Source organism: Rhinoderma darwinii, chromosome 12 (assembly GCF_050947455.1).
Source record: "Rhinoderma darwinii isolate aRhiDar2 chromosome 12, aRhiDar2.hap1, whole genome shotgun sequence".
Classification (NCBI taxonomy): Eukaryota; Metazoa; Chordata; class Amphibia; order Anura; family Rhinodermatidae; genus Rhinoderma; species Rhinoderma darwinii.
This window is the reverse complement of record NC_134698.1, coordinates 71,749,910-71,769,587: the sequence shown is the minus strand read 5'-3', so window position 1 is coordinate 71,769,587 and position 19,678 is coordinate 71,749,910. Positions and strand designations below refer to the sequence as shown.

At 44.5% G+C, this 19,678-nt stretch overlaps 2 protein-coding genes across 3 annotated transcripts in view; one reads left to right on the top strand and one right to left on the bottom strand.

Annotated features, from left to right (window-relative positions):
- The first annotated feature begins 63 nt into the window (after nt 1-63).
- Nucleotides 64-9,388, top strand: LOC142664700 (uncharacterized). Its single transcript, XM_075843959.1, has 3 exons — nt 64-548; nt 2,081-2,247; nt 4,761-9,388. The coding sequence occupies exons 1-3, from the start codon at nt 387-389 to the stop codon at nt 6,259-6,261; spliced, it is 1,830 nt and encodes a 609-aa protein (XP_075700074.1). The 5' UTR covers nt 64-386; the 3' UTR covers nt 6,262-9,388.
- Nucleotides 9,389-14,527: 5,139 nt separating this feature from the next.
- The window catches only part of PRPF39 (pre-mRNA processing factor 39), a 32,323-nt gene continuing 27,172 nt past the window's right edge, over nt 14,528-19,678 (bottom strand). For both annotated transcript variants that reach the window (XM_075843954.1, XM_075843953.1), the window contains exons 12-14: nt 18,179-18,253; nt 15,787-15,910; nt 14,528-15,152 (exon numbers count right to left, since the gene is read on the bottom strand). In XM_075843954.1, the coding sequence (XP_075700069.1) occupies nt 15,093-15,152; nt 15,787-15,910; nt 18,179-18,253 (259 nt within the window). In that variant the 3' untranslated portion in view covers nt 14,528-15,092. The remainder of the gene's footprint in view (nt 15,153-15,786; nt 15,911-18,178; nt 18,254-19,678) is intronic.

Sequence of the window (19,678 nt, the reverse complement as noted above, 5' to 3'; positions counted from 1 at the left end):
ACGTATAGACGTCATATATCTCCGCCCACTAACGTAACTAGTATGCGTCGTATTAAGACTTGTACGCATGCGCAAGATGCTTAACGCCTCCACCGCCGAGCATGCAGGAAGTAGTGTGTTTTAACTATTTGCGCATATGCGTTTTGGAAGAGTACGTAAAAAACACGCATGCGCGGAGTTGTTTGATCGCGGATGCTGCTGCGTAGACGGCCAAGTTTGAAAGGCTCACCTAGAAAGGTGCCCAGGGCTAGCATTGGGGGGTGGGCAGTGCCAGCTTGGCGTGAGGGGAGCCTGTCATTGCGTGCTTGCTAGTGTAGGGGAGCAGGCCAAGGGCATAATAGCAGTGCACGCTTATGCCAGGCATGGTCTAAGCTGGTAGTACCCACATGGCTGCCTATCACTGCTGTGTGCCCTTCTGTAATAGTGACTCCAGGTATAATGTGGACAAGAAGATCTCATTCCACAGGATCCCGGCCTTCCATGTGGAGCCGCAGAGACACCGCGACTGGCTGAACCGGATCCGCAGGGAGCCGGGGCCCAGCTTTAAGGTATTTATAATGATCCCCTTTTATTATAAGGTCTGGTCTAGACCTCGGCTTTAGTCGCACGGTATCGTGGCCGGTAGCCCAACGCAAGCAACTTAATACGCGATGTCGCCGCAGTCGAAAGTTGCAGCAGACTGTTGTGCAACAGTTGGACTCCATCGTAGTCGATGGAAATGGATGGTTTCCCATAATCCGCTAATAATAAATAATTAAGTTCTGCAACTTTGATAATGTTTTGTATTTCGGTTCTAAACCATTTTCAAGATTTCTGCTTGTTGTCAGTGAATGAGAGCATTCTTGTTTACATGCGGCGACGGGTTTGTTGCAAATCTAGGCTGATCTATTTTACCTGCGCTGATCCATTATAACAAACTATCAGGATGGGACAGATCGGCATGCTGTTTCGTTCATAGACTGGGTACAGTGCAGCAAAACCTCAGCTGTGAGACGTATTGATGCTGTGCAGGTTTTTGTAACCCTTTTTGTTTTGATTAGCTTTCGGCAAGCAGAGATCTTAAAACCGGTGAGTAATTGAAGCACAAAGTATATTGGAAAGTAGTATTCTTCTAAGGTTTCATCTGAAAATCGTGTACGACGCGGGCTGCGGCACCTCACGCCTGACGTTATAATTATACTACTACCGTAAAGCTCCTATAATCCAGTATCGATGGGATCTGGAAGGTGCCGGTTTATCAAATATTCTGGATTACTGGGTGGTCATATAAAAGTATATAAAACCGTCTTCTAAGCATAGAGAACCTTAAAGGGGTTTTCCAGTCATAAGAAATTGATGGCCTACCTTTAGGATATGGCATCAATATCTGATCGGTGGGGGTCCGACTACTGGCACTCCCGACGATCAGCCGTTCTCATGGGGCCGCGGTGCTCTCTCTATTCAAGTGAATGGACAAGGCTGTAATACTGTGAACCGCTGCAATAATGTGTCGGAGATTCACCATATGAGCAGTGACTAATGAAGGGGAAGCACGCCCGTACAAGCGCCGCGACCCCTTCAAAATGGCCGATCGGTAGTGCCGGGAGTTGGACCCCCAACGATAAAATCTTGATAGCCTATACTGAGGATAGGCCATCAATTTCTTATGTCTGGAAAATGGCCTACAATAAGATGTTAGAAAGCGTCTCCCCAAGAATAGACATCGCATCAATCAGCTGGTGCCGCCTCCTTTAACCCTTGGTTCTGGCTCACAGAGGGGGGGTCCCAAGCAGGGAACCCCCATCTACAACATCCATATGCCCTATTAGGTCGCATGAACCGGGGTTACTACTATCATTATTTTCAATAAGGGGACGTTCTCTCTGATCCTGTGAAAATCCACATTATACTGCGAGTGCCAGAATATCCGACTTTGTGGATTATCAAATCCTGGATTAAAAAATATTCACTGTATACAAAATTTAGTTGTGTCTAGTCTGACATTGGACGTCCAGGGAGTAGTCCGCATTGTGCTGCAATCTGTCGTCGTTGTTTAGGCCTCTCTATAGTCCAGGATATATTCCTCTCCTCTGTGTTTCAGGTTTCCAGCTGCACCAGAGTCTGTTCCAAACACTTTCTCCAATCTGATTTTGTGAGGACGTTAACAGGGAAACGAAATCTCAAGCCTTACAGCGTGCCATGTATCTTCCAGTGGTCGACAGATGAAATGACCCAGGAACAGATGTCCGTCCCCAAGAGGAACTCCGGGTAAAGATCTTTAACATTCTGGATTATTTTTGTGATCTTAAATGGGTGGTCTCACCAAGACAGCCCCTTCCCTAACATAAGTCTCCCCGGCGAGCAGATGATCGCCGCAGATCCGGCAATCCCCAGCAATCAGCTGATCTCACTGGAGGGAGTTTAGTGTGGCCACACATTTCCCCCGTAGCGACAAATTATCGTATTACATGTCACTAATTCAATGAGTGGACGCACGTGTAACATGTGGTCAGCCCAAGTCAGCGGGAGGCTTTTTTTTTTCCCCGTTTAAGGTCCGTTCACACATCCAACATGTATTTACTACTGGATCTGTGGCAGAAATCCGAGGCTTCCACTGGGATTTCTTCTGCGGATGTGCATTGGATCCGCACGAGTATAAGCCCCATTTAATGTGGTTAATCCGGCGGCTTTTTCCGTGCAGGGTTGCGAATCCCATTCAGAAATCCACGTAAATCCTGAACGGGGCCTTTTGAGAAAACTTACACAACCAAGGTGGAGGACCACCTAAATTCCCCTAAATTATATCCATAGTGGTATCATGTGTGGTGAGGAACGAAGGGGCATATGATAGTGCCTATGACTATATGTATAAATAGCTATGACTCCTAGAACAACTAGAACAACAACCTACAAAAATGGAGTCAGTACACAGCTTTAGTATAATAAAAAATAACTTTTATTGATACAAAATATAAAACATGAAAAACAAATCACATGTTAAAAACAAGGATGACTACCACAGTGTGGAAAAAATGGAAACCAGACAGAGCATATGAACAACAATGTGTTAATATAAGAGTGTAATACTCTATGGGATAGCACAAAAAGGGATAAGATAAACCTATCTGAATGAATATATAGGGTCTTTGGACATGGTATATAGTTGTCAATATTGAGAGTAAACGAATGCCTAACCAAACCACACCTCAGTGTGGAAGAGGGCATGTAAATGAATGTTTTAGGACCTTACCCATAGTGTGCTATCCAGCTGTCTGGCGTCACACCCGACGCGCGTTTCGGCGGAGGAGCCTTCGTCCGGGGGTGGTGCCAGAGAGCCGGAAAGAGGACTTTATGCAGCCAGGGCACCAATCAGATACACAGGGTATAAACAACTTCATTATCAACAGCTGACTAAAGGTCAGCCGCCGGTGGAAGCAAGTTCAGAGCGCCTGTCGCGTCACAGATACATACACTGCAAGGTTAAAAGAAGTAAATCAGACGACTGCGCGTGCGCAAGTCAGACTCGAGACAGGACGCAGCCTGCCTTCATGTAGCGTGATTCATTGTGCGCGTCAGAGCTCGGAAGTCACCTGACACGATCAGATGTCAGAATCACATGATCCATCAAACAGCAACAGAGAGTATCGGGGCTGTCTTGGTATACATAAGTATATTGCTGTGTCTCATAGTGGCAGATTAAATTACATGTGATCATAATAACAACCATTATACATCATTATGTGAAACTGTCCCTAACCTCTCCCTATTTTACATTTTTACACAGAATAGAAATACATGTATACATATTTAATAAAAAATAAATAATAAACACACAAATACAAATGAATGAGTTATATGAAATATATTGAGAAAACTGTGTAACACCCAATCTGGCCACCATTAGGCCCTTTTCACACTGAGTTTTTTGGCGCTGATTTTGATGCGGAAAACGCGTCGGAATCGGCGCCACAAAACGGCCGAAATTGCCCTCCATTGATTTTAATGGGAAGCCGAAGCGGTTTATTTCCCGGGCAGCTTTTGTTTGACGCAGTTCTGCCTCTAACCTCCCTTCGAAATCAATGCTAGGCAAAAAAGAACCACGGCACTAGTTTCCAAACGTTTTTTGTCATGTTTTTCGCCCGCAGTCCTTACATTAGCTTCAGCAACCGCAGGCAAAAAACGCAGCGAAATGATCAAAATCTGCCTCAAAATTCTTGAAGGAATTCTGAGGCAAATTTTGATCTGCCTTCAACCTCCCACGATCGTTGCTACCTGACTTTTTCCCAAACCGTCGTGTGGGGGGGGGGCCCGTCGGGGGTCACGAGAGCGGGGGTCTGTGAGGTAGAGAGTGGGACATGCAGAGACACACATCTTACCTGCAGTGCAGCTGGTCTTCAAGATGGCGCCTGCTCTCTCCCTGCAAACAGCTGCTCTGCTCTGTGTAACTCTGACCTGCGTCTGCGCAGGACAGAGCCATAGTGCAAAGTCAATGGGACGGGTCCCGTTCATTGACTCCTATGGACTGGAGCTCCCGTATTCCATGTCTGTATGTGTCGTTAATCGACACATACAGAAATGGAAAAAAAAATGGCAGCCCCCATAGAGAAGAAAAAGTGTAAAAATAAAAAAAAGTAACACACAAACACACAAATTAATACAAACGTTTTTAATAAAACACTAATATCAAACTGATATTAAAAAAAAAATTTTGGTGACACTGTTCCTTTAAAGTAGTCGTGATGACACGAATTGATCTTTTTATATTTCTTTTATGTCACCAGGAGCAACAAAAACATGCTTCAACCTATTTTGCCTTCACAAACCCAAGTACAAAACAATAAACCCTCCCAGCCGGTGGAGATGACGACTTCCATATTGGACCACTGCTACGACTTACCGCCCATGACCGACACAGAAATGCTGCACGCAGCCCGCGAGGAGATCGCCAGATTACAACAACGGAGCGCTGCCCTCGAGAAGAATCTGTTCTTCCTGGAGCGGTTTTCTGCCGACTCCAGCCTTATTCACTTTTATACCGGATTTAAGGACTATTCCACCTTAAAAGTGGTTTTTTCAACCCTGACCGAAACAGAGGGCAGCTCCATGAAATGGCAGCAGTGCCAACAGGAAGGGGATATGAGCGTTGACACGGATTCTTTACCAGAATCGGAAGGCATGCCACAGGTCGACCAGTTCTTCTTATTTTTATGCAAAGTTCGCCAGGGATACCACGATCAGGATCTAGCCGTTCGGTTTAACATCTCACAGACCAGGGTTGCCAGGATTGTGATCACATGGGCTCATTATTTGTATCTTGTTCTTGGTGAAATACCTCTTTGGCGCAGCCGGGAGACCGGTTGTCAGGACGTGCCGGAATGCTTTAAAGCTTCCTACCCTCGTGCCCGGGTGACTTTACATTGTGCAGAAATTAAGGTCCAAACAAGCAACACGGATAGCGTACCCTCCCAGATATATTATAATCATGCTACTTACAAAGGCTTGCTTGGCATAGCCCCCCATGGAGCCGTCATATTTATAAGCCCGCTCTATTCTGGGTGTGCGTCAAAAAGAGAGATCGTTAAGTCGTCCGGTATCTTAGATTTGTTGGAACCCGGAGATTGGGTTGTGACTGAGAAGGATTTCCTCATCCAAGATTTGGTAGAATCAGTGGGTGCCTTTGTGGTCATCCCTCCTATTATTACCACCGCTGCCCTCCCTACTGAGTGTCACGAAGCGACGGTCATGTTAGGCCAACCTTCAACAGAACAGAATACCATGTTCATCCTGGCGTCCACTAATGAAGAGGGGCAGGAGACCTTGGTGGTGACCACTTCAACAGGAGTAGAAGATGAAATTGTGGAACTGGAGCAGTCAGCGGGAGAGGTGGATGTGGTTGAGGAGGTGGTGACTGAAGAAAAGTTAGTGGAGGAGGTGGTGACCACGACTGAGAACGTAGAAGAGGTTTCTGAAGACCACAATCGGGATATACGAGCCTTGGCCAAAAGTCACCTGAATGAGATTGTTATGAAAGACACGCACTATGGCCGGGAGGAGGTGGTGAGGTGCGCACCACATATAGACAAGGCCATGGAGGAATCTTCTGGACTAAACAAAGACATAAATTCCCTTGCTCGTCTAAGAATTTGCATAAACCAAGACATAGAGAGAGTTCGCCAGTATCATCTTTTCGATAATGTTTTGCCATACGCTTTAGGCGGCATCGCCAATCAGTTATGGGCCGTATGCGCAATGCTGACTAATATCAACGGGTCACTGAGCTAAAATGTGAATTATGGGTATAACGTAAGGGAATCTGCCAGCAGAACCACTGAACCCTAAAAAAAAGACAAAGGGGCTAGTGCAAGTGCCAATTGGGGAGGGGCACAAAATAAGATGTGTGCTTATATGCAAATAGCATGCCTCACCTCTTATGCTCATGTGTCAGCACCTCTAGAAACGTCTAAAGGAGCAACGGGGTTGTGCCTTTCAATGTGTGAACAGTGGGGTCCCACCGATCCGAAGAAAGGGGCAGCGCCGCTCACCAAAACACTGCTCCGATAGAATCCGCGATGTCAGGTAATGTAGTGGCGGAGCTGCGGCTTCCTAGTGAGCGCCACCACTCCTTTATTCTGATTGGTGGGGGTTCTAGGGGTGAAACTCCCATCGATTACATATATGCCATTTTTTTTAAGGCTATGTCAATGTAAAATCCCTGAAAACACCTTTAATGTAAAGGAGCCTGTGACTCATTCCCTTTGCCATGGCCTTTCGTTTCATTATGCGACTCATTAAAGGGATCGTTCACTTTGGACAACTTCTACTTGTTAGCTGTTATTTGTCAGTGTACTCTTCTAACAGGCTATACCACTGCTGTGATCCGCTCTGTGCGTGCAAACACAGCAGCAAGTGTTCCATTTTCATGCAGCGCCACCACAGGGGAAATATAGCATTACACAATTCTCATTACAAACAATGGACAGTCCAAGTGTTGCGCAGATGGGCCGGGTCCTCCAGGGCGGGAGATGGTCTTTTCAGCCGCTCTAGGCTTTGGCTGAACAGGGGGCATCCCTATTATTCCAAAATTCACTGGATTTTATAACCTAGACGCTCCTTAAGATCCACCTCCCACTTGCTGTGACTTTCTCTGAAGGTGCAGATCGCACCCGTGTCTCCTGTAATCATGTGAAGAAGAATCCACTGTTAAGTGTTGATTGTGCTTTATTGCTTTTATTTATAGTTGTGAAAAATGCTGCTGATTATTTTCTTAGATGTTTTTTTTTGTACTATGCAACTTGTGCATGAAATATAGTCTTATCCTTCAGTGTAGATACATAGCAGCAAAGGACAATGACCTTCAGAAATATTTTATTTTTTAAGATTCTAAAAAATGCTGTAGTCTGCTAATAAATTAACCAGCAGCAGAGACTCTAATCTCAACTCTTTACCTTGTAATTATTGCGATCTACCGAGGTGATTAAAGGTACTTCTACACATCAGATGAAAAGTGGTCAAACCAGCCATGACAGGCGGACTATCTAATATACAGGGGGGTGTTCCACCCTCACCCATTGGCCGAAAGAAGGATCGGGAATGTTGGATTGCCACATGCCCAATAATTTAATAAAGATCTGATTAGCATGGCAGAGATAGAGAACTGGGAGTTTGCATTCTGGTAAAGGTCTTGCCCTTAGGTCAGTGCCACTTCTTTGAACTGATGACCTTACTACTTAAGCGCCCGTTCACACATCCTGGATTTCAACACAGATTCTGTCAGCTAAATCTGCCTCCAATGCAAATGAATAGGGGTATCCACAATCTTCATTCCATGCTGCGGAAGTAAAAATAAGGAGCATGCTACTTATTTTCCCGGATGGCGCAGGGAAACCCTCCATTTGGTTTAGCCCCATTGAATGATAATCCAAGTGTCGGCCTCAGATTTTTGTCACGGATCCTCTAGTAAATACCGACACATCTGAACAGCCTTCACATGCAACACAACTGTATTTTTCATTTTTTATCCTAATTACGGACCTGATAATTTCTATGGGCTACAGCCACCTTTCCGTTTTTTTTTATGGATGGGTGCCTGTGCCGTAGAAATAACATGTCCGTAATTACGTCACGGACTCCCCATAGAAGTCTATGGGCGCTTCCGTAATTTTTTTGCGGTTCCATAATTATGGATGCACTATGGGTCCGTATTTACGGATGTGTGCATGGGGCCTTGGCTTTGTTTTCGGGGGTCATGATTAGCCAGCTTTATAACATCAGATACAGACTTCCTACGGCCTCATTCACACTTGCGTATTGAATCGATATCAGAAGTGGATGCAAAAGGAGAAGTAGAATTGTTTCCATTATATTTTTTCTATATTTAGGATCCACTTCTGTATTTAAAAAAAAAGAAAAACACTTCTCAAATGAGGTCTTAAGATGTATGCACCTAGTGTAACATGAAACGCCACATAGAGAACCCCTGGCGCTACAGAACCTCACTGGATTGGTGCACTGCCTTAGGCTACATTCAGACCTACATAGTAGAGATCCCGAACTTGCATATAAATCGCCGTTTGACCCTGTTCGTTATCAGCACCAGTCACGAGATTAGATCAGCTCTGCCTATTCACTGGTAGTCAGTGGGTCCGACCACCTGTCTTTGTGATAAGCACGTCCCAGTGGTCTGTCTGCGTGCGTGCGTGCGTGCGTGCGTGCGTGCGTGCGAGATCTGACACTGATGACGGATCTATACAACTTTTTCATTTTTTTATTCTTTTTGCAACAATAAGGAAATTAAGGTTGCAGTAATACCACAATCCTAACGCCACCCAACTGAGCAAACTCAATAATTTCTAGATTGGTACGACCCAAGTAAGAATCTTGTAGTCAATGTGAATGTATTTAGGGGTCCAGGTTTTTTTTTTTCCCCCCCTTTTGAATTCAGCACAAGAAAATATAAAGTTTGAGGTTAGAGAGTCTTGATAATTGAAAGTTCTTGAGGAGTGTGGCTTAGGGTACTATGACATGGGCTGTGTAAACTGGCGACAATCAACAAGACAGCTCGTTGATCGGCACTGGTTTGCGCCTATCACACGGCCATGATTGGATCAGTATGAGGATGCGCGCTCGTTACTACGAGGTCTCATCCCCATACATTTTTATCATGTCGGCAGCACATCTGTCTGATTATATAGGAAGATCGATGTGCTACTAGCAAAGATGTTTTTTTTTCTTTAAATTCTGCATGAAAGAATAGACGCTATATAAACCCTAGTTTGCCTGATCATTGGCCTGTGTAATAGGGCCTTAACTCCATGTACAGATAGGATCTCCGGTGTTGGTGTTCCATGTTTTTGCAGCAATTCTTTTATTGTAATATTGTATCAATATGAAATAAAAGGCTTTTTAATCAGCTCTGCATACATTATTTACATTAAAATATAAATTGCACATACCATCTGAGCAAACAATTTAGAAATGGTTTGGGGGAGCAATTGGAGCATTAGCACCTAAAAGTTCAATATAGTCCGATATTGAAAATATTTTATTAGTACTTGTTCTTGAGCTGAACTACATCTCCATCATGTAAAAACTGTTCACATGACGATAGGTGACCACAATCTAAACCCTGCGCTGCATATAAAATGTATAATCCAAGTTCACACGCATCATAAAATCCACAATCAGTGATCTCTCGAGAACACACTGTGCCTGCACTGCCAGAAGCTGGGCGTTCTGAAGAGAAGTGGATGATACTTCTCGTCAGAACGCCCAGCTAGTAAAAGTAGTAAAAACGCCCCGATGTACGCACATAATACACGCCCAGTTGGACTTTTACTTTAAACACGCCCACTTGGACTTTTGCAAGCCTCATTTGCATAAATATAAAATGGTCATAACTTGGCCAAAAATGCTCGTTTTTAAAAAATAAAAACGTTACTGTAATCTACATTGCAGCGCCGATCTGCTGCAATAGCAGATAGGGGTTGCAAAATCTGGTGACAGAGCCTCTTTAACTATAACCAACAGCTGTGTAGAAGGCTTAGAACTGGATGAGGAACAGCCCAACTCTGATACAAAGGTGAGGTTGTGGAGGACAGTTTCCGGTCACAGGTCCACCAGGGCAAGACTGAGCACAGCAACAAGACACAAGGTACTTATACTGCATCAGCAAGGTCTCTCACATGCAAAGACTTCAGAGCAGACTGGGGTTTCAAGATGTGCCGTTTAAGCTCTTTTGAAAAACATGGTGGTCAGCCAAGGGAACTTAGTGCAGCAGATCAAAGACAAATCATGCTTAGTTCCCTTTGAAAACGGATGAAGAGACCCTGGTAGTTGGCGGGCACATATACAATTACTAGCAAATAATTGCCAGAGGGCAAAAAAAAAGCACTATTTTCCAACTACCTAACAGGACAAATTATAAAACAACAAAATATTTATTAGTGATATTATAAGCAAACAATGAGTAGTTGTTTGCTTATAATAGCACTAATAAAGATTATTTTGTTATTTATAATTTGTCTTATGATAGGTAGTTGGGAAATAGTGCTTTTTTGCCCTCGGACAATTAGTTATCAGCTCAGACCTGGCAAAAACCAGCAGGACCCAAGTACACCTATCAACTGTTCAGAGAAGTCTGGTCAGAAGTGGTCTTCATGGAAGAATTGCGGCCAAAAAGCCATACCGTCGACATGGAAACAAGGCAAAGCGACTCAACTATGCCCAAAAACATAGGAACTGGGGTGCAGAAAAATGGCAGCAGGTGCTCTGGACTGAGGAGTCAAAATGTGAAATATGTGGCTGTAACAGAAGGCAGGTTTGTTCACTGAAGGGCTGGAGAGCAGTACAATAACGAGGGTCTGCAGGCAGCAGTGACGCACGGTGGAGGCTCCTTGCAAGTTTGGGGCTGAATTTCAGCAAATGGAGTTGGGGATTTGATCAGAATTAACAATGTCCTCAATGGTGAGAAATACAGGACGATACTTATCCATCATGCAATTGCATCAGGGAGGTGTCTGATTGGCTCCAAATTTATTCTGTAGCAGGACAACCACCCTAAATATACAGCCACTGTCATTAAGAACTATCCTCACTTCCAGGGCTCCTTGTTCTTCTTTACGCTGAAGCTATGTCCCCCACAGAACCCTCATCTCAACATTATCAAATCTGTCTGGCATTACATGGAGACAGAAGGATATGAGGAAGCGACGTCCACAGAAGATCTGTGGTTAGTTCTTTGTTTGGTAACCTCCCTGCCAAGTTCCTTCAAAAACTGTGCAAGTGTACCTGGAAGAATTGATGCTGTTTTGAAGGCAAAAGGTGGTCACACCAAATATTGATCGGATTTAGATTTCTCTTCTGTTCCTTCACTTTGCATTTTGTTGATTGATTATATTGTTCATTTGCCTCCCAAATTTAAAATTAAGCAACTTTCTAAAGAGTTTTCATTAAAAATGTCCTACCCTTTTGCTGCTGTAGTTTGTTTAACTCCTGTACATAGCTGGTTGTCGTCCTGATTCTGACAAATCAGCACACTACTTGGCTGTATGGGCTCGCTCTGCTCTTCCCATCCCTTCTTTTAGTGTTAAGATAGTAGCAGGAACACGAAGGAGTTTGTACACGGCCAATCAAAGAGGGCGGAAAGCACAAGGGGAATCAAACTGGCTATCAGTGTAGAGAGAAACAAGAGAACCCAGACAGAGGGAGAAATCACACATGCTTCAGCATCAGTCCTCATCAGGACAAATAATAGATCCATTATTGGCTGTAGAAAGGGAAAGCAGTACAGGAATGAAGCTAGTGAAGGGCAGCAGCATCCTGGGCACACAGTCCTCCCAGCCAGTATGTATTACTAGGAGAAAAGCGACCACATAAGAAAATTCAAATTAGGAACAGGTTGCAAACAGTATCAGGGGTTCAAAAAATGAATGAAGGAATGCAGTTTGCAGTCTGAAACTTAGTAGCTACCTAGAGTTTAAAAAATAAATGTAGTAAGGAAAGGAGAGTACCTCCAGCTCACCAGTGGTTGCGTCTCCGGACACCTCGCACGGATCCCCGCTACGGCCAGCGGTCGGTAAATCAGGAAAAAGAAAAAATCCAGCGCTGTGTTTGATTAAAAAGGAGAACTTTTCCCCAGTTTATTGTAGAAAATAGTTAAAAATTGCATGGAGACGCAGTCTCAAGGTATATATGTTAGCGGGCTAGATGACCTTGGCCTACGCGTTTCGAGCAAGCGTGTTGCTCTTAATCATGGCAAAAAGTCATATTCTTTTTGCCATGATTAAGAGCAACACGCTTGCTCGAAACGCGTAGGCCAAGGTCATCTAGCCCGCTAACATATATACCTTGAGACTGCGTCTCTATGCAATTTTTAACTATTTTCTACAATAAACTTGGGAAAAGTTCTCCTTTTTAATCAAACACAGCGCTGGATTTTTTTCTCTCTCTTTAAAAAATAAAGTTGCACTAATAGAACTTCTTCATTTCCTTGCCAGACACAGGAAACCATAGGTATAGGCATCTAGAAACAGGGCACTAAGAAAAACGTTGGCTCCACTTATGCAGGTTATACCAAGCCTACAGGCTCTGAGCTTATCAGTTTAAGCTTTGTGTCAGGAGGCAGATATAGGACCTGGTTTCTCCAAATCTGTTCTACCTGTAGTGTTTAATTCAGCTTAGTTAGCTGTTCTCTTTTTTTTTTTTTTCTAGGTTAAGGGGCAACAGGGAGGGTTGGGACTCCCTGTTCTACCCACCATAAGACAAGGGAACTGTGCTGGGAAGTCACACTGTCTCTTGCTCAGCGACAGTCAGACTACAATGGGAACAGGCAAGTTCTCTCTGCCCTACTTAACTGCAGAGATGGTCAGTTCGCACCATTCGCCCCTGTCCGTCTACCAGAACGAGAAACGAAGAAGAGGCCTCAAGACTGGCTCTACTCAGACAATGACAAGATGGGCAAGCATGCCTCCCCTTTTTTGTTGTTTTTGCAGTCTAATCCATATGTTTTCAATCGTCTCTAGCTCTGGTTGGCCTCGGTTTTCCGTGTCTTAACAGGACATAGCAGCCATCTTGGCCATTCTACGCTCCAGGGTACACTTTCAACCCTTGTCTGGTAGGCCTCCTCCAGGCCCTCTGGAGGCAAATCTGTGGCGTTTTAGGATCCCAAGTCGATGCATCAGACAATACCATATTCTTTGATGCCCTTATCCTTTGCCCCTCCTTTGCGTGACGTTACAGGGTGGGATGCTAGTTGCCTTGATTATGACTCTTTGCCCATTTCCATTCTATGCCCTTTCAGGCACTAATTCTCTCCAAGTGGGTTAACCCCCCCCCCCTCCGGACCAGCCCACCCTACTCCCGGAACCAGTTCAGGAAGTGTACTCTGCAGTTGACATCTTTGCCCAGCTCCGTGATCATTGGGGCAACCTGGATATCGTCCTTATGCCCTCTTGGCTACACAGGTAGGCAGTTAATCTCCAGGGTCTACAACCCTCAAATAGTTGGGCTGGGTGCTTCACAGTAACCGCATGGTCTCTAAACTTTCATTGCCCTCAGTTCTCCCTTCAACGTTCAACAGGATCTATGCGAAAGGCATTCCTGTTTTTCTAGGGGCCTTGGTTTAGTCATGGCATTACTGGCATATTAACATTGTCCACCATGTCACAGGCACCGCTGCGCTATTAAGATCCCTCTTAATCTAATTTTTCAGTCCTGACACCCACTGTTTTCTGTCTGTTGAACCAGGACCTAGGCAAGTTATTTGCCGCTGTAACCAGCATGCCCACATAGGCGTTGTGGGGACTGCCGTCTTTCCCCATTGTGTCTTCTCTCCACCAGCCATCCTATGTCTGGACTGGAGATGGAGCTAGTTCTCAGACCCCTGAAGGGTCAAGTCTCTTCCCTAACTATTATTTTTCAATGCTTTCGCTTCAGTCACATATGAGGTCTTCCTCTTAGTAGTTGCCATGCATTTTCACCTTACGGCCCTCACTGCGCCTGCAGGACCTGTAACTGAAAAAAAGGGGGGGCTACAGCGTATCCGTGTGGCTCTTCATATATTCCTCTCATCTCAGGGAGTGCTCCACCTTTAACTTGGATGCCAGACGGCCTTCAACCTGTATCTGGTCATCTTTTGCTCAACCTCTCTCTCTGTCTCTATGGGAAGTAACAGCATAGGGGGATGTCAGCCTTCAATACAACCATCTCTTATTGATCTGCTCAGCTATATGCATGGCAAACATAACAATTCCACTTTCCCAGATATAGTGATCTCCAGGATTCATCCATCAGACCCCAACCACCTTCTAATGTGCTGGGCCACTATCTCTCGATTCATACTCTTGTCATCCAGAGGCAATTAGGGCTGATCATTTATATACTATTACGTACTAATTTGTTGCTGTTTTTCGATGGTTATAATAAAAATCAAAACATTTTAACCCTCTTGCAGAATTCATCCAAAATCAAAAAGAAAATACATGGAAAAACTAATTTTAAAATCTGAATTTAATATATTCTTCTAGGGAGGAAGCAAAAAAAAATGTTAGGGTCATGAATTCGCCAACACTTTATTAACAACAAAACGTGATAAAAAGAGAAAGTCCATACAGATGAATACAAACATGAATCTTTCTAAAAATCCAGATAACCCAAAAAAAAATTAGACATTTTTGCACCAAGTCATGCGTCCATTACCTGCTGGAGATTTATCTTGACAGGACTTTATCTGGTACCTCTCTTTTTAAACACTTGACAAAAAAAAAAAAGCCAGGTTTTTAGCCAATATGTTCCAAATGATCGGCTACATCTCAATTGTACAAAAGTCAGGAACGAAAGATACAAAAAAAGAAGTCGATTACACTGGATTTATACCATTTCCAATGAGAGGAATCTGGAACACAGATGTAAAGAGGGTAAAAGAACAAGTCTCCCACCTTTTCCTGGGAATTTCTGCCAGAGAATTATATTACAGTCGGTGCTCATACACACAGTGCACCCTTGGGTGCTGAAACAACTTTTCCCCGAAGCGAAAGAAAAAAAAAAAAAATTAGAACATTTTATAAATTATGTCAACTCCAGCCTTGAAATGGATTCTGGGAAGATCGAGAAAGCCATCATGTGGACGGAGGGTGGTAGTACTGTCCGTAATTCCAGGTGTTCTGGTAGTTGTAATGCTAGAAGATAAAAAAACATTATGATGGAGCAGGAGAAGCCGGCAAACAAGGCATGGCCTTCACAATACAATAGGCAACTTAAAACACACACACTTCTGCTTGCCATCAGCGAATGAAAAATGGTTTACATTCAGAAAGTGAAAACCGGTCACTGATGACAAGCGAAGGCTTCGCTCACATCTGCGTCAGGGCTTGGTTCATGAGTTCCGTCAGGAGAATCCATAGGTTTCCGTTTGCATCACCATTGATTTCAATGGCGACGGGTCCTGTTTGTTGCAAATAGTTTCCGTTTGTCACCGTTGTGTAAGGGTTCCGCCGTTTTGACAGAATAGCGCAGTCGACTACGGTATTGATTCAGTCAAAACGACGGAACCCTTGCACAACGATGACAAGCGGAAACCATTTGCACCGGATCCGTCACCATTGAAATCAATGGTGATGCAAACGGAAACCTATGGCTTCCGTTTGTTTCAGTCAGGGGTCCGTTTATAGATTCCCCTAACTGAAAGCTCCAACGAAACCCATGAACGGAGCCCTGACGCAGATGCCAACGAAGCCTAAGGGCTTGAAAATTGGAACTTAAACAAGGTACAAGAAAAAACATCTTTCAACATTGTTTGCGGAGACAACATACCTGGTACCAGTTTGCATAGTTATACGCAGGCTGAACAGCAGCAGTTGTTGTAGCAGCCATTGGAGCAGCGGTCATTACGACATTGTCCTCTGAATGCAATCTCTTAGCATCAGGCTGTTCCAACCTACAATAAACACATTAGTCATTATAGCCAAACACCATGTATGACAGAAAAACAGACGACATTTCACTAGACCCAGCGTGTCTCTGAATTATATGCACAGCCCTTTATTTGAATAGCCGCCATGTAATGCTAACATCTCCCCTGTAGTAATAACGTATGCCATATAAGTGGCTTGCCACGGCGAGAACAGCCAATGGCCTGGGGTGAGAGAGGCTGGTCCAGTCTGCTTCATTTTAAAAACATGTAGCCATAATGAGACCAATAAATAAAGAGGAGCTTATCGATTCTACAAATCGGATGTTACGAATTTCCCAAAAGTTTTGTATTTTAGCGAATCCGAAACTTTTGGGATTTGTCCTGCACAAAAATGCGGCCACTACTTTACAGATCAAGGATTCATGCAAGCGCTCAGCCGCGTCAGCCCATCTGTTCTGTTCGTAACTACCATTCAGTTCTATGGGGCTTACGGAAACCGCGTAGCTCAGCGAGTTACGCCGTTTTCTCCTTCATGGTTGGAAATCAGCCAGAACACAAAGAGGTAGAACAGGGTTTAGAGGTCCCGTTCTACAGATACGTGCGGCTGCCAGAGGTGGGATCCACATCTATCGGACATGACATTTCTTGTGGATAGGTCATAAATGCCCATCGTGGGAAACCCCCTTTAAGACAGTCTCAGTTCCTGACTGTTTGTTTGATAAAAAAAAAAAAATAATTATGGGGTGGGGAGTTGCGAGATATTACTGAATGTACGGAGTTTACACCTCTAACTTCTATGGGCAGCGTGTGTGTCTATCAGCTCCCTCCTACTGCTCCCCCACCCCTCTTCATAGACTTGTATAGACAGGCAGTGAAGTGACACCCCCACCTTCTGCAGCCCGTCAATTCTGCTCTGTAACCAGGGACGGACCGATGGACAACAGGGGGTGGACAGCAGATTACAAAAAGAGATACAACTAGTGGCAATAACTTCAGAGAATTTGCTCAGATAAAACAAGTTACAAAGTTGTTCTATAGCAGGTATACGATCAGATTAGCAGAAGTTGTTTGAAAAACTAGAGTCCATTTAAATAGGGAGAATCCCTTGATTGAGATCACCATACAGTGGCAAGTGATCTAACACAATTTAATAAAATCTGTAACAAGGAATTCATGTGTCTCATAAAAATAAAAAAATAAAAAATAAAAAACACCTCTTAAAACCAGGGTGTAACGTCCATGGCCGCGGGCCGTCGGGTTCACTCACCTCCCGACGCCCGCAGCCATGGATCCGTGAGCGCTGGTCCCCGTCTCCCTCCTAGGAGACGCCAGCGCTCACTTCCGCTCCGTTCGGCTGTGTCCCGTAGGGTGCTCGCGCCCGGCCTTAAAGGGCCAGCGCGTGCAAATAGGAAATAGTCATCATCAACTGCCACGATTTCCTGGTCTATAAGAAGGCCCCAGGCCTTCTGATCCTTGCCTGAGCGTTGTTCGTTTTCCCAGTCTGTCTTGCAAATGGTTCCTTAGTGTTTCCCGTTCCAATTGTTACCCGTTCCTGTTTCCGGTGCTGTGCCTTAGTATAGAGTCGTGCCACGTCCTGTGTCTTCTGCCACGTCCGGAGGAATCCGCCACGTCCTGCGTCATCTGCCTCGTCCGGAGGAATCCGCCACGTCCTGTGTCATCTGCCACGTCCGGAGGAGTCCGCCACGTCCTGTGTCATCTGCCGCGTCCGGAGGAGTCCGCCACGTCTGGCGCAACTTGCGGCTCCTGTGTCATCCGCCACGTTTGACGCCATCTGCTGCACCCATCTCATCTGTGCCAGAGCTGCGGCCACCATCTGGACTATTCAGGTACCCTTGTGCGGGACATTGTATTTCTGGGGTGTCCTGTTTGGCCAGCTGCCTCCCCGCTGCGGCGGTACGGCCTAGTGGGTCCACTAACCCGCTCCATGACACAGGGTTTAAAAAAAAGCAGAGCCGTGTGAACAGATCCTGTACGGCAGCAAAACCAGTGCACATTATGGAGGTATATACACTAACTACACAAAGCACCGTATTCTCCCCTAGAAACATACCTCCATAATACCGCATGCGATGGAGCCGTATTAGGTACAGCATAGCATGGGCACGGTCATTCTATACCTTTATAAAATGCAAACGCACCTATTCTAGAATTTTTAAAAAGTTTTGAACAAGTCAACTTACAGAAAACAAGTCTACAATTCAATTTTATCCTGATCAATATTTGAAAGGATATTTAAAAATGAAAATGTGATCTGCAGAAATCAGAACATACCCGTTCTCCGCTTTCCTTTTTAGTATTTCTTGCTCTCTTAAAAGCCTCTGGTGCTCATCGTAGGTGGTCAACAACCTGAAACAAAAGTTAGACATGAGCACGATCACTAGAACTTCACTTTATAATAAGAGTTGAAGCAGCTCTCATGAGACTATGGTCACTTCTACCTTTTCGGGTTTAACCCTGCTGGGACAAATTTCATCTTCACACTTAATATACAAAAGAAAACTTTTATTACACTTCCCTTTATAAGACTACATTGGCGATAACTGATATGGATATATCTGCTTATCTGTCAGATTTATCTTTCCCGCAGCTCACGGACACTCAACGGGCATTTTTGGATGCTGATATAACAATAGACGAAATCACCCTGGCCATCAAAGCTATGGCTAAGGGTAAAGCCCCCGGCCCAGATGGCCTCCCTATAGAGATTTATAGTAAATACAATGACCATTTAACACCTCAGTTACAGCAGGTCTTTGAGTCTGCCATTGCTTCTGGGGCATTGCCATCTACATTTTATGATGCCACCAGTGGTTTTGCTTAAACCCGGAAAGGACCCCATGGACTGTAGTTCTTACCGCCCCATATCGCTGGTGAATGCCGATTATAAGATCCTGACTAAAATCCTTGCTCAAAGACTGAATACTGTCATCTTGGATTTGATACACCCGGTCCAAACCGGCTTTATGCCGGGTAAAAGCACATCTATAAGCATCAGGAGGGTTCAGACGATAGTTCAATATAGTGCATTGCAGGACAACACTTGGGCTTTGACGTCTTTGGACGCAACAAAGGCTTTTGATTCCATTGAATGGCCTTTTTTATTTGCTTGCCTGGAAAAATTTGGTTTCGGTCCCGTTTTTCGTAAATGGATTCGAATAATATATGCTTCGCCTCGGGCTAATGTCTTGGTGAATAATATACTATCCCCATCATTTGCTCTTCAAAAGGGGTACACGTCAATGATGCCCCTTATCGCCCACTTTATTTAGTTTGGCAATTGAGGCTTTAGCATTGCGGATACGTTCCTCTCCACTCATTACAGGTATAACCATAGCAGACCGTACGGACACCATTGGTCTCTATGCAGATGATATGGTGCTTTTCATGGATAGAGTGCAGGATACCCTTCCCTCGGTAATTAATATCATTGAACGTTTGACAATATTCCGGTCTTTCTATTAATTGGGGGAAATCATCTCTTATGTCCCTGTCCAAAGTACAGCCCCCGGGCCTGTCTGAGCTGTCGCCGTTGCCTCTAGTAGATAATTTCAAATATCTGGGCATATTTATAACTAAACTCACCGATGTTGACCTTTCCTTAAACATGTTACCGTTATTGGGCTTCACTCGTTCTAAATTTCATGCATGGGGTAAACTGCCTGTATCGGTATCTGGCCGTATAAACCTGGTTAAAATGATTTTGTTGCCTACATTTTTATATGCCCTTTAATGCCCCCAAGGTTATCTCCAGCCATTGGAACTATAGGGGAC